Source organism: Notolepis coatsorum (assembly GCF_963971535.1).
Source record: "Notolepis coatsorum genome assembly, chromosome: 19".
Taxonomy (NCBI): Eukaryota; Metazoa; Chordata; class Actinopteri; order Aulopiformes; family Paralepididae; genus Notolepis; species Notolepis coatsorum.
The window spans coordinates 39515565-39529910 of record NC_140183.1 but is presented as its reverse complement, the minus strand read 5'-3'; the positions used below and the strand labels follow the sequence as shown (position 1 = coordinate 39529910).

Here is a 14346-nt window from a genome sequence, read left to right as displayed (position 1 = left end):
GGACCACAAGAACTTGACGTACATCCGTGCTTCCAAGCGCCTCAATGGCCGGCAGGCAAGATGGGCCAGCTTCCTCAGTCGGTTCGACTTCTCGCTGACGTTTCGCCCTGGTTCCCGCAACACGAAGGCCGACTCCCTGTCCCGGTTACACTCCAAGGGGGCTCCAACCACTGAGGACCCGACTCCCATCCTCCCAGAGGCCAAGGTGGTGGGAGTGGTCACCTTGGGCATCGAGGGGGTGGTAAGGCGTGCCCTACGCTTCCATCGCGCTCCAGGCAATGTACCGGTTCATCGCCTCTTCGTCCCCGACTCAGTCCGGTCCCGGGTCCTCCAGTGGGGCCATACCAGCCGGTTCGCCTGCCACCCAGGCGTTCATCGCACGTTCTCCTTCCTGGCTCGTCGATTCTGGTGGCCCACCATGAGGAACGACGTCAAGGAGTTCGTACTGGCCTGCGCGGTCTGCGCACGCAGCAAGGCCTCCCACCAGGCACCCTCCGGGCTATTGCAGCCGCTTCCCATTCCGAGCCGCCCTTGGTCCCATGTGGCGTTGGACTTCGTCACAGGACTTCCTTCTTCCCAGGGGAACACGTGCCTACTGACCGTGGTGGATCGATTCAGCAAGGGGGTTCACCTCGTGGCCCTTCCCAAGCTTCCCTCGGCGGCCGAGACGGCGGACCTCCTGACACGCCACGTGTTCCGCCTCCATGGGTTTCCCCAGGACGTCGTCTCGGACCGGGGGCCCCAGTTCACTTCCCAGGTATGGCGGGCTTTTTGCAAGGGATTGGGGGCAACGGTCAGTCTTTCCTCTGGTTATCATCCCCAGACTAACGGACAAACGGAGAGGATGAACCAGAGCGTGGAGTCAGCTCTTCGGTGTGTGGCTGCCGAGAAACCCGCTTCTTGGAGCCGTTTCCTTCCCTGGGTCGAGTACTCCATGGTCAGTTCCGCCACCGGCCTCTCACCTTTTGAAATATCCCTGGGCTACCAACCCCCTCTTTTCCCTGCTAAGGAGTCGGAGGTGGCAGTTCCCTCCGTACAGGAGCATCTCGACCGGTGACGTCGGGTCTGGGAGATCGCCAGGACTGCGCTGCTCCAGTCATCGGAGCGCGCCAGTCGTGGGGCTGACTGGCGCCGGGTCCCTGCGCCGACGTACCACCCTGGGTACCACCTTCCACTTCGGTCCTCGGCCAAGATCCTTAACCCCCGGTTCGTCTGTCCTTTTGAGGTTCTGAAGGTGCTCAGTCCGGCGGCGGTGAGTCTTAAGCTTCCTGCGTCCATGCGCATTCACCCCGTTTTCCATGTGTCCCGGGTTAAGCCTGTCTCTCTCAGTCCCCTGATGCCTCCTGCTCCGGACCCGCCTCCTCCCGAGATGGTGGACGGACACCCCCAGTGGCAGGTCCGCCGGTTGATGGGCGTTCGACGGCGGGGTCGGGGGTTCCAGTACCTGGTGGACTGGGAGGGATACGGCCCGGAGGAATGGAGCTGGGTCTCCCGCCAGCTCATCATGGACCCCGGCCTGATCACCGACTTCCATCGTGCCCATCCGCACGAGCCGGGTCGGGCTGGTCGCCGGGTGGCTCCCGTGGGGGGGGGGGTACTGTGAGGATTGGTTCGTTCCCTGCCACACGCTCCTTTAAGGTACTGTGTTGATTGGTGCATTCCCCGCCACACGCTTCTGGAGCAAGTACCAATTCCAGCACGCACCTGTCATAGTTTGTGATTAGCGCCCCAGAGGCTTCTTATACTGGGACCTTCGTTAAATCGATGTTGGGTCGTTTTGAATACTACTGCTTCTGCCTGCTTTCCCCCCGTTGTTGTGCCTCGTCTACTTTCCCTCCAGGACATCTTTGGATTGCCGCTAGTGAATACCCTGTTTCCTCCGTTTGGAGCTGCGCCTCGTTGCCCGCTTTACGCGTTTGCGCTTTGGTGAGTTGGAACCAAACCCTTTTTGGATTATCTGTTTTTGTGTGTTTGGATAACACTGAAGAGTATAGTTTTTGTTTGCACTGGACTCCGCTAAATTGTGTGTTTAAGATAAACACTGAAGAGTATCGTTTTTGTTTGCACTGGACTCAGCTAAATTGTGTGTTTTGGATAACACTGAAGAGTATTGTTTTTGTTTGTACTGGACTCAGCTAAATTGTGTGTTTTGGATAAACACTGAAGACGTACCATTTTGTTTTGTTCTGGACTCAGCTAAGGGAGGAAGGAACTGCACTGCCTCTGTGTACTGTTGGACTGTTGTTGATCTCTCTCTCTCCGTTTCCACCTCGAGTTGAAGCTGGGAGTATCTGCAGAGCCGCAACGGCGTCAACGCCGATTCCCCACCTCTAACACCAAGAGGATCTGCCGAAGGCAGTCTCCTTTTTTGTTGTTCAGAATTGTTACTTGACTCTTTTTGACTCTGTAAATAAATACGCCCTAGTATTTGGCTAACTCTGAACTACCTGTCTGTGCCGTGCTGTTGAGGTCGGTTTCAAACCCTAACAGAATTAATCATATCAATAATTGTTATGATTCGCGATAATAAGCCACAAAAGGTAACGTTTGAAACGCAGTCAGTTTCTCCTCACTATTGTTAGCATGTAAACAATTAGATCTGAAATTAGTTTCAAAACGGTTACACTGTGGGGGAAATAAAAAAGTACAGTCGATTACAGTAAATATCTGTTATTATGCACGCCTGGTGATACTAAATCCAAATTGAACTCGGGCATTTGAAAGATACTATATGTATATATATATAGAAATGTGCGAATTGGCTATAATAAGGTAATGTATAAGCATATATTCTATAATAATATTTCAAATTGCATTGGTCCGGATGGGAGAATTCAGTACTGTATATACAGAACCTTTGGTTTATCATCTTCCCTTTATTAATTTCCTTAGATCTTTTGTACACATGATCTCAAGAGGGTACTGAACGAGGTCAGTGGCAGGCTTTTAAGTCTGGTCATTATTATCATGGTGTTATTCACTGTCAAAGATGAAAAGAAAAATCATAATTCATATTTTCCTTTGTTTCATCACAATTTAAGCAAGCCTAGTAATAGACATACTATTTCTGACACTGAGAATACATTCACTGAGGTCCATAGATGTACCTAGATACCAAGAATATGCAAATAGCCCTTGTAGAAGTGGAGCAATATTCCATTTACCTAGGTATACATTTTATGCAGATTTTCACCTGGGGTGGAACAGGTTAAGGCAAAAAGAAACATTTAAAATCGTTCACAGATAAGGTTCCACGTACCCTAACTTTCAGCAGCTGTCACAGGTTTTCCTATGGGAGTTGAATTTAAATCTTTTTATATGTGTTATTAGACACCTTTACAGACACATTGGTGAAGACATTTCTTGGTAAGGAATTTATTCCAAGATTGGCCAAATATCTGATAATATTCCCTGACTATTAGCACTGAGTGATCTGAAGAATGTTTCCTTTCAAAAGACACCAGACTCATGCATAGTTCAAGAATAGTGACCAATTTACTTCGGGTATGCAATCGACAGGCGTTTTATGCTAAATGTGCCGGGTGGATAAGAGGCTAATAAAACACTTGTTTACAGAATGAAGGGATTAGCTCACTAATGAAACACTTGTTTACAGAATGAAGGGATTAGCTCACTAATGAAACACTTGTTTACAGAATGAAGGGATTAGCTCACTAATGAAACACTTTACAGAATGAAAGAATTTCCACACAATTTCCATGCAGATTTATTTTTATTTACAGAGTACTAAAAACTTTATTCACAAGCTTGCATTTTTAACAATTAGAGGTTGATTCTTAATTTTCTGCACATAGTACACATACAGTAAAACCAGAATTGTGTAGAAAATAACTGTTTTTGTGTTGAATTCATATCTATGAACATTCACTCACCCAAAGTCATTCAAATGTCTGGTGAAATAGAGATATTATTATATATATGATTAAGTAATGTAACCACACTTTTATATACCATGAAAATATATTGGATCTCTTAAGCAGCAGGATTAGTGGCGGTGACCTCCTCCAGCAGTGGGTTGTAATACTCCACACCCTTGCAGCTCTTCTGCTGGCAGAGAACAAAACTTGAGTACTTTACATTCCTAATTATATTTTAAACCTTAAAACCGTAAACATACATTTCAAATTGCGCGCCTCAATCAACATTTGTTGGTCTTGTGAGCAGGGCTGGACTGGGACCAAAAATCGGCCCTGGAATTTTTGGCCCAGACCGGCCTACCATAATCGGTCGGACACCACCCACCAGTACACCATCCTTGCGGTCCCCTTAAATATGCGTACCTACTGTACTATTCCCCCAAACCACTACAAAGCTGGGTAGTAGTAAGTGCCATGGACAAGTGTACCAGTGCAAGTGGACCAATGTACTCACTCACTCTTGGCTGAATATTGTTTTGGGTGGTGATGTAAAAACATCTGCATCATAGCAGGCTCAGGATGGGCAAAGTAGTCTATAGCCTGTTCATCCCTGGCTCTCTCCTCCACAACCTGGCTTGATTAGACATAAGGAGAGAGCGATGATTACAATTAACTGGTACATTCAGGTCCAGAATTGTTGGAATTCCCTGACAAAGATGTGCAAAAAGCTGTACAATTTAAACAATACCATACTGGCAATGAGCAAATAGTTGTTTATTCAATGAATGCATGGAGCTGTTCCATCTTATTTCATTTGATACTAACTAGTTCATACAGATTTCAAGTATTCAAATATCAATGATGAATATTGCATAAGGTTTACATAGATCACCTTCTTGTTTTATATTCATGTTCAGAGAGGAGTAATAGTTAGATCTTTGTATGTGATTTATATGGCAATTAAATCAATGGTGTGCTTGTTTGTTTGGGGAGTTTGACCTACAGTTAAAGGATAACGCCAACATTTTGGGAAATTAGCTTATTTAACATCTTCCCTGGAGTTAGACAAGAAGATACATACCTTTTTTGTCTCTGTGCGTGCATTTAGCTTTGGGAACAGACGCTCCGTTAGCATAGCTTAGCTTCATCACTGGAAGTGAGGCCGATCCGGAGCCTTACAGTGTATAGTTTGATTGATTGATTGAAAAGTTTATTAACAGATTGCAGAATACACTCCAAATACAACTCCAAAACGTTCATGTAAACATGTTGTGACCTGTGTATTCACCACGTGGAGAAATAAAAAATAATTGAATTAGACAATTACGTTTTATAAGCAAATATACTTGGAACTATTTTTTTGCCCAACCACTACTGTATGAGCGCAGCCAGTGATTTCAACGTGACGGCGTGTTTGTTTACATTCTCATTCATTCAAAAGATCCGAACCGATTGAAGTTTATGGATACCATGACTTGAAATCCTCTTACCTTGACGATTAAAAGCCTCCCCAATTTAGAAAACAGTAATCCAATGGCTGGTATTGTTATATACCGGACGCTCTGAGCTAACCGGAGCTAACACAGACCAGGATCGTAAAGCATATATAATGACTTCCTTTCTGGGGTTGTCAAAATAAAAATGCGACGTTTATAGCAGCGGAAAACGTTTATTTTGTACATTATCTAACGTTAACACAAACCTAAACTAACTTTAGGTTAGTTGTAACGTTAGTTTAGGTTCGTGTTAACGTTAGATAATGTACAAAATAAACGTTTTCCGCTGCTATAGACGTCGCTCTTTTATTTTGAAACCCCCCAGAAAGGAAGTCATTGCTCTCGTTATCTGCTTGAGTGTCCGGTTGCTGGTTAGCTCCGAGCGTTAGTAGTATATTATCAATACCAGCCATTGGATTACTGTTTTCTAAATTGGGGAGGCTTTTAATCGTCAAGGTAAGAGGATTTCAAGTCATGGTATCCATAAACTTCAATCGGTTCGGATCTTTTGAATGAATGAGAATGTAAACAAACACGCCGTCACGTTGAAATCACTGGTAGTAGTAGTGGTTGTCTAATTCAATTATTTTTTATTTCTCCACGTGGTGAATACACAGGTCACAACATGTTTACATGAACGTTTTGGAGTTGTATTTGGAGTGTATTCTGCAATCTGTTAATAAACTTTTCAATCAATCAATCAAACTATACACTGTAAGGCTCCGGATCGGCCTCACTTCCAGTGATGAAGCTAAGCTATGCTAACGGAGCGTCTGTTCCCAAAGCTAAATGCACGCACAGAGACAAAAAAGGTATGTATCTTCTTGTCTAACTCCAGGGAAGATGTTAAATAAGCTAATTTCCCAAAATGTTGGCGTTATCGTTTAATGTGCCTACCATGTGAAGGTGCATGATCAATGGACAGCACAAAAACAATTTGTGTAGGTGGAGACTAGAGCTACCACAGATAGTAATAAGTTATAAGAGTAAGTAATCCATACCATATCCTAATAGTTACCTACCATACTTGGCTGAAAATAAACTTTGCTGCCTGTTGTGAATGTGTTTTTCCCTGTAGGCTAATACATAAGTAGGCATACATTTTTGCAGTTGAGTAGGCTATATGTGCTGTGTTTTTATGTCTTCCATCGAGGACCACCTTGGAAATAAGTGTTTTAATTAGGGATGTCCGATATTATCGGCCTACCGATTTTTTTTTGATCCACTTTTTTCTCCCATTTTTCTATATTTTCTCCCATCCCAATTTCGTATCATCCAATTCAACCCTCCCCTGTCACGAACGCTGTTTCTTGCCTCCCACAAGCCGGCTGCAATGTGGACTAAGTCATACATAGCACAAGTCCCCTCCGGTACTTGAGGTAACAGCAGTCGCATCTTTTCACCTGCGCAGCTCGATCTCTCAGTGGCGAGGAGTAACGCGTAGGAGGCTCACGCTGCCCCCGACACTTCCTGATTCTAGTGCGCAGGCGCACCAACCGACCTGTAGGAGTCGCTGTCCACAACGCCCGATCCCCATCAGTTTCCCACCCCCTAATACGGCCAATGTGTATTAGTATGAACGACCAGCTAAACTGAAAGCAATGTGGAGGGCTGGGCTCGAACAGGCGAGCCCAGCGTCTCTGCATTCGTGGCGAGCGCCTTGCCCACTACGCCACGTAGCCGCCCATCGGCCTACCGATATTATCGGCCGATATCGGCATTAAAATGTGATATCGGAAAATATCGGTATCAGTTTTCAAAAAAAAATGTACTTTCCCCCCCCCCCACATTTCTATAACCTTTATTTACCCAGGCAAGCAAGTAAGAACAAATTCTGATTTTATTTATTGTCAAAAGTATGCATAATGTTGTGTTAATTCCACAACAAGAGATATGTAATGTTAATTACCTGAATTACTTCAATTTTTTGGGGGGGGGGGGGGGGAACCCTGCATATATTGGTATCGGTTGATATCGGTTGATATCGGTATCGGAAATTAAGAGTTGGACAATATCGGTATATCGGTATCGGTAAAAAAAGCCAATATCGAGCATCCCTAGTTTTAATGAATGCTTTTAGGTGATATCCTCAGGAAAACAAATTGGTCAAAATAATTTGTTTTTATGATGTGTTTTTAATTTCCTAATACAAATCTAATCAAATAAAAAAAGCTGTTTTTGCAGTTGAGCTACAGGTGTTGTATATTATACAGCCTTTTCATGCATCTTTATCAAGGGAACCCTTATCCTAATGATTTTTTAAATAATATTATGATGATACGATAAGGACCTAGTAGTTGGGTCATCTGTGGCACTTCGTTTCTCAATGGATTTGTCATCTAGGAGGGTTAATAAACAAATTTAGCCAGGGTGTATTTTTTTAAAAAGGCGGGGGAAATTTGTGAGTGACCAAAATCCAAAATGGCTGCTGTGGAAATTAACTTTTTAATGGTTTGACCTACAATGATGCACAATACATGGTACCAGCCCCCTCTCAGTCATGTACCAGCCAGCCCCCTCTCAGTCATGTACCAGCCCCCTCTCAGTCATGTACCAGCCTCCTCTCAGTACCAGCCCCTCTCAGTCCTGTATACCAGTCCCCTTTCAGTCATGTACCAGCCCCCTCTCAGTCCTGTATACCAGCCCCCTCTCAGTCATGTACCAGCCCCCTCTCAGTCATGTACCACAGCCCCATCTCAGTCATGTACCACAGCCCCCTCTCAGTCATGTACCACAGCCCCCTCGCAGTCATGTACCACAGCCCCATCTCAGTCATGTACCAGCCCCCCTCTCAGTCATGTACCACACGACTGGCGGGGGGTGCTTAGTAAGAGATGTGATTGGGCCAGCCCAGTGTTAGTCAGTACCAATACATGGTACCAGCCCCCTCTCAATCATGTACCAGCCCCCTCTCAGTCATGTACCAGCCAGCCCCCTCTCAGGCCCCGGTTAGACGGAAACGCTAGCAGGTGAATCCGCAAAATTTTTTTTACGGATGTGCCTTTCGTTTATACGGAAACGGCGTTTCTACGGGGTGAAACCGCAAAAAAGTGAGACTACCTTCCAGGGTGGAATTCCTAGAAACGCAAAAGCTTTGCGCTTTCGTCTAAACTGTCAAACCGTATAAATCTGTTAAAACGATGACGAAAGGGTTGTCACGGCTCTGGTCGCGCGTACTGCTTACGTCACAGGTAGCAGGTATGCGCCAGTAGCCGAGACGTAAACAAAGCAAGTATGTCTGACTTATATCAACGGAGATCACCTGAAGGCTACATTGGCAGTACTTTTAACCCTTTCACTGCCACACGACAGAAGGTTAACCCTTTACTATCACACAACCGGCTGTCGTGTGGCAGTGAAAGGGTTAAATACACAAGAATCTGTCCCGCGGCGTGAGTGGACCCACTGTCTGTGAGTGACTCTGCTTTGGTGCAATCACATTCCCCATCCACAGTCTGCGAATCAGAGGCAGAGTAGGGCGGGTCTTCACAGCACGTCATGTGACATATGCGCCAATCGTGTGACAGTGGGGCTCCGTCGTCTCGAGTCGTTACAGCGTCGTCTGCACGCAGAATTCCATCCCAAAACGCTTGTCTAAACGTAAAATTAAAAGTGAAACCGCAAGTTGACTTTTGCGGTTTCTGTTCACAAAACGCTCGTCTAAACGGGGCCTCAGTCATGTACCAGCCAGCCCCCTCTCAGTCATGTATACCAGCCCCCCTCTCAGTCCTGTATACCAGCCCCCTCTCAGTCATGTACCACTGCCTTCTCTCAGTCATGTACCAGCCCCCCTCTCAGTCCTGTATACCAGCCCCCTCTCAGTCATGTACCACAGCCTTCTCTCAGTCATGTACCAGCCCCCCTCTCAGTCATGTACCTGCACGACTGGCGGGGGGGGGGGGTGCTTAGTAAGATATGTGATTGGGCCAGCCCAGTGTCAGTCAGTACCAATGGGCCGCTGTCCCAGCCTAGTAGTGGGCCGGTCGTTGACCCAAAAAGATATTATACTTTTATACTTTTTTTTATCAAATCATAATCATCAGATCCACTTTCATATAAATAGTAGACAGATGACTTAAGACACTAGATGGGAGACAATGACACCACGAGGATTGAACAGAAAACAGGGACTGAAATACATTGGGGCAAATGAGAAACGAGACACACCTGGGATGATTACATCAATACGACATGACCTAGAATGTAACACAAAACATAATACAAAGAACTGAACCTAGACAAGAGAAACATGGAAACATTAAACCTAAACAGAGAAACATAATACATAGAACAGCTAAACAACTAAACTAACAGGGGGACATAACTGGGAGGGAGAGAGGAGAGAGAGAACAGAGAGACAAAAAGAGCAGGGGAATCAATGTCCATGGCAGAGGCAGAGGGAACAGAGCGAGAGGTGTGTGCGTGTGTGTGTGTGTGTGTGTGTGTGTGTGTGTGTGTGTGTTGTTATAATTCATACCCCTTCTGGTTCCTTTGTGTGTTTCCTCAGAGTCTTGATCCCCATGACAATGGAACTGATGGTCACACACAGCTGGAGGATGGCCAGGATGAGCAACACGACATCGAGAGTCATCTTCAGCACCTGAGGACAGGGAAACATTGGGTGAATTACAATTAAAATTCAAGTACAGTTTTGTAGGCATTTAAGAGATGAGAACATCATAGAATTGCAAATGTCATTATTGAACCACAAGGTAAAATGAAGTAGGTTAACATTAAGGATGACTTGATATCGGGTCCAACACTGTGCTCATGTACTCGTAAAACTACTCCGATACTATGCTTGTTCAGGAAAACACACATTTGAATGTAATTTCTTTTTAATTATATGTATTATTATGTTATATTCATGTAACCTAAAATGTCAGCGTCATGTTGTATATTTGACTTGTTACAGTCAGAAAGTGAGCAACATCTGATGAAAATAAAACACGCTTTCAAAGTCAGAACTTGTAATGTTATTATTACAATAAGTACTCATATCGGTACTCAGAATCAGCAAGTACCCAAATGTAAGTACATGTACAGTACTTGTCTAAAAGAAAAAGTGGTATCGGGACATAACAGTAGGCTAGATCACGGCCCATTCCAGAGGCATACTCACCACAACAATGTGTTTAATACTGTTGCATTTCTCCACGTACTCCTGCGCGAGTCTCTCAAGCCTCATCTTCTCCTCACTGGGCATTACTGTCGTCATCTGCCTGTAGCCGTAGTGGTCATTGTATTGTCTACGATAGCCATAGCCGTAATCATTATCGTAATCATTCATATCGCAATCCCAATAAGAATGTCCAGATCCTAGGTCTATGGAGTACATCACAATGCCAGTGATGGCAAACACAACGCCAGCCATGTTCATGAGCACATTGATGCCAACCTGAAGTGAGAAATTAATTGAAATAATACTTTATTCTGCTGACACTGATTCCACAACACATGCTTCACACCACACATGTTGACTTCAGTCAATATTATGTTAACTTATGTTATGTTATGTTATATTGTGTTATGTTATATTGTTATGTTATATTATATAATATTATATTATATCGCTGCTGACGGGACAAAACCTCGTAACTCCAAAAACCTAACTTTTCAGCAGATGAAAAAAACGAACACAGATTTGAGGGCGAATAGAGTTACGAGGTTTAGACAGATAATTGGTTTAATGCTTTCCCATCGTGTAGACTTTGTAAAACCACACACACATGGAGGATGATCTACTGAGTTGATAAAAAAAAAAAAAAAATGAGTTACAAGGTTTTGTCCCACCAGCAGCGATATTATATTACGCAGTAGCTCACCAAACAGACACTAGGGAATCTCCCAGCCAGGATGCACACGATGCCAACAGCAATGTACTGGAGAGAGGTCAGAAAGAACAGTAAACAAAAAATCTAACATAAATACTGTACAGGTATATAGTAAATGACACAGCAGACAACCTGCAATCGTGCCAAGTGGCTCTCTCATACAAAGATCTTAATATTTTATATTATATACTAAGGTTTTGAGGGACTACATGATGCATTTGTAAAAACATCATCTATGATGTCTTAAGCTATCATAAGCTAAAATTACATAAATGTGTTATCATCATGCACATTTTGAGCACATAAACATTACTAACCACACCCCCAAGCCAATAAGGAACCCCGGACCAGCTCCATGGCCCGGGGTAATTGCTTATGAGGACTCCGCCAAGTCCAATGTTGAGCAGGCCCAGCATGATCTGTATAGTCTGTAAAAGATGGAGAAAATACTTACAAATGGGAAAAAAAATATTATATATTGTAAAATGTTTATTATATTATATTCCACTGTTTTAATCAATATTTTATTGATCCATTGAATTACTTTATTTTTATTTAGCATTTGTGTAAAATTCAGTCACCCCAAGAACTGACTGAGAAGTGGTTTGCAGTCTCCTCAGATTCTGAGACACAGAGCAGCAGAGCGGATTGTAGCATAGGGCCCCGAGGATCTGACACACAGGGGGCCATGCACTTTTAGTGTTGGCTGCCATGGTCAACACAGTCACTCCCTCACTCTTGGTCACCGTTATTGACATCCTAATCACTCCCGGGGAAACACCTGTAAAATTAAATAGACGCAGTTGCTTTTCTGTCCGGAATTGTTTGAATTTGATTAGATTAGATTTTATTAAAATGTATTGTCGTCATACAGCACAAATACAGTACAATGAAAATAAGTTGACATCTAACCAGAGTGCAAGGTAACAGTAAAGTACATTAACAATATACAATGTACAAGCAATTAAAATGGAATATATATAAATGAGTACTACTGAGTAAATATGCTAATCTGATATATGTACTGTAGTACACTACAGTATTATTATGTACAGTGGTACAGATATAAAAACACTATGGTAGTAAGCCATACTCCCCAGTTGTATAACTAGTAAGAGTATAGGTACTGTAAGGGATATAAACAGATATACAGGTATGTATACTGGTATGTAAATACAAATATATGTAGGTATAGTCAGACATATGTCGATAAATATACAGTGTATACGGTATATAGAGTATTATTGTGTCATACAGAGTTATATGGGTATATGGGGATAGTTTGAGGTAGAAAGTTATGATTACAGTCAATTAAAGGGACAAGTGGAAAAATTTGAATCCCTATAGTATACAGAGCTACTGTGTGCTTTTGAGTATTCCGAGTAAGACAGAGGAAGGAGTACAACAGTTTTGCTGGTCAGAGGAGAACATGATCTGTTCTAGAGGCCCCTCCTACAAAAACATTGAAATATAATGATGCTGGTTTGACGCTGACAAACAGGTTTGCTCACATCGCTCTGACTTCCCTGTTGTGTGTGTACTTTTGTGTGTGTACTTTTGTGCGTGTACCTGTACTTTTGTGCGTGTACTTTCCTCCATCACAGTTTGCATTGGTTTTTGGACGACTGATCAATTGTTGATATTTGATACAGACAAAGTAATGCAACCAAAAAACAAGCAAACTTCAAAGACCAGAGTAGCCTACACACTTCCTGTGCCCACATCCACACACAAAAAGCTCGCTCTCATGAACCGTCTTAAACAAATTGGTAAAAAAAATTGGTTTGTGGTTAATAACAAGTTATTCATTGTATATTATTTTGTAAAGGTGCAATCCTTATACAACGTAAATGCACCTTCTGGATCTACTGGTATGCGCTTGGTTGACGCGCTCAGATAGCAGCACTCGGGAGATCGGATTTTGTATGAGACATTTATTTTCCTTTCATATTTTCCATATAGATCTTCGGATTCCAATAATCCCCACAATGAACCATAGGAAATGTTTATCTTACCGTTTGACGGCGAAATCATATTGTAGAATCAAAACAATCAAAACATAGGCTGCTCTGCAGCGGTCAAAAAACCGTGTCGCCACATACCAAACATTCTTAGAACACTGGCTGTGTGACGGCCAGCCCATTTTAAACACCTGATGCCTGTTTCCCCAAATTAGCCACATGCATCTCAATTGGCATCTCCCTAATTAGCTTATCAAAAATATAATAATTACAACAATACATGATCACAAAACCCATTATGTATATAAGTCATGACTTCATTCATACCGATAATAATAATAATAATAATTTCACAACCATACATTTGGCACTAACAGTGATTATATGGATTATGGCATTTTAAGTGCTTCTATAGGCCATGTATGAAATATATGAAATATAGACTATAGACCTATACAATTATTTACAAAGTAAACAAAATCATACATTTGGCTCCAACATTTTGTAATAGCAATATTTATCGTTAGCATTGGTAAACAATCACAACAATACATTTCAACTATTCAACTCCCACATGAGATCAAGTGAAGAGGAACGACTACAGCCGATCCGGCTGACTCTGCGGCTCGACAAGTCACTCACCTGTTTCAGCCTGTTTGGTCGCTCACCTGGATCGCAGTGCGGGTCCCCTGGTTTACCAGCGGTGGATGGTATGGTATATGTGTGACTACTGAATGCCAATTCTGTTTCAACACATTGTAGGATAAGGAAGGAGGAAACGGTTGCGGTTCCTGTAAGTACCTCCTCCCTCCCATCGGTCTGAAGTGCTCACAGCTCACGTTAACCATTTCAGTTCTGGGTGCCGGCCATTGTATACACAGTTTAGTATGTGAGGTGGTACAGTAGTTTTAAGGACAACTACCTACTGAATTGGGAGTTTGCAAATGCATTGATACATAATTCTGATGCTACATCTGTCTGTGTTTTGTCCTGTATGTTGTAACTTGGTTTATTATTTGTATTGCTGCCATTTTGGTCAGGTCTTGCTCGTAAAAGAGATCCTTGATCTCAAGCATTTTAGCTGGTTAAATAAATGTAAAATATTTTATAAAAAGAAGGTGCACAATCACCAATTCCCCACATTTACTATCACTTTTTTTGCATTAACAGATCACGG

The 14346-nt window shown here is 43.1% G+C and overlaps 1 protein-coding gene across 4 annotated transcripts; it reads right to left on the bottom strand.

Annotated features, from left to right (window-relative positions):
* Positions 1–3720: 3720 nt before the first annotated feature.
* tmem176l.4 (transmembrane protein 176l.4) lies at positions 3721–13941 on the bottom strand. Of its 4 annotated transcripts, none has more exons than XM_084336011.1 (7): positions 13812–13941; positions 11790–11989; positions 11526–11636; positions 11200–11256; positions 10497–10772; positions 9852–9974; positions 3721–4068 (listed from the first exon to the last, which is right to left on the bottom strand). In XM_084336011.1, exons 2-7 carry the CDS (start codon positions 11964–11966, stop codon positions 3994–3996), a joined length of 819 nt encoding a protein of 272 aa, XP_084192137.1. In that variant the 5' UTR covers positions 11967–11989; positions 13812–13941; the 3' UTR covers positions 3721–3993. The 4 variants fall into 4 exon arrangements, with proteins under 4 accessions (XP_084192137.1, XP_084192138.1, XP_084192135.1 ...); XM_084336012.1 differs by having other exon boundaries at positions 13838–13903; XM_084336009.1 differs by lacking the exon at positions 13812–13941 and adding an exon at positions 13224–13351.
* Between the last annotated feature and the right edge of the window lie 405 nt (positions 13942–14346).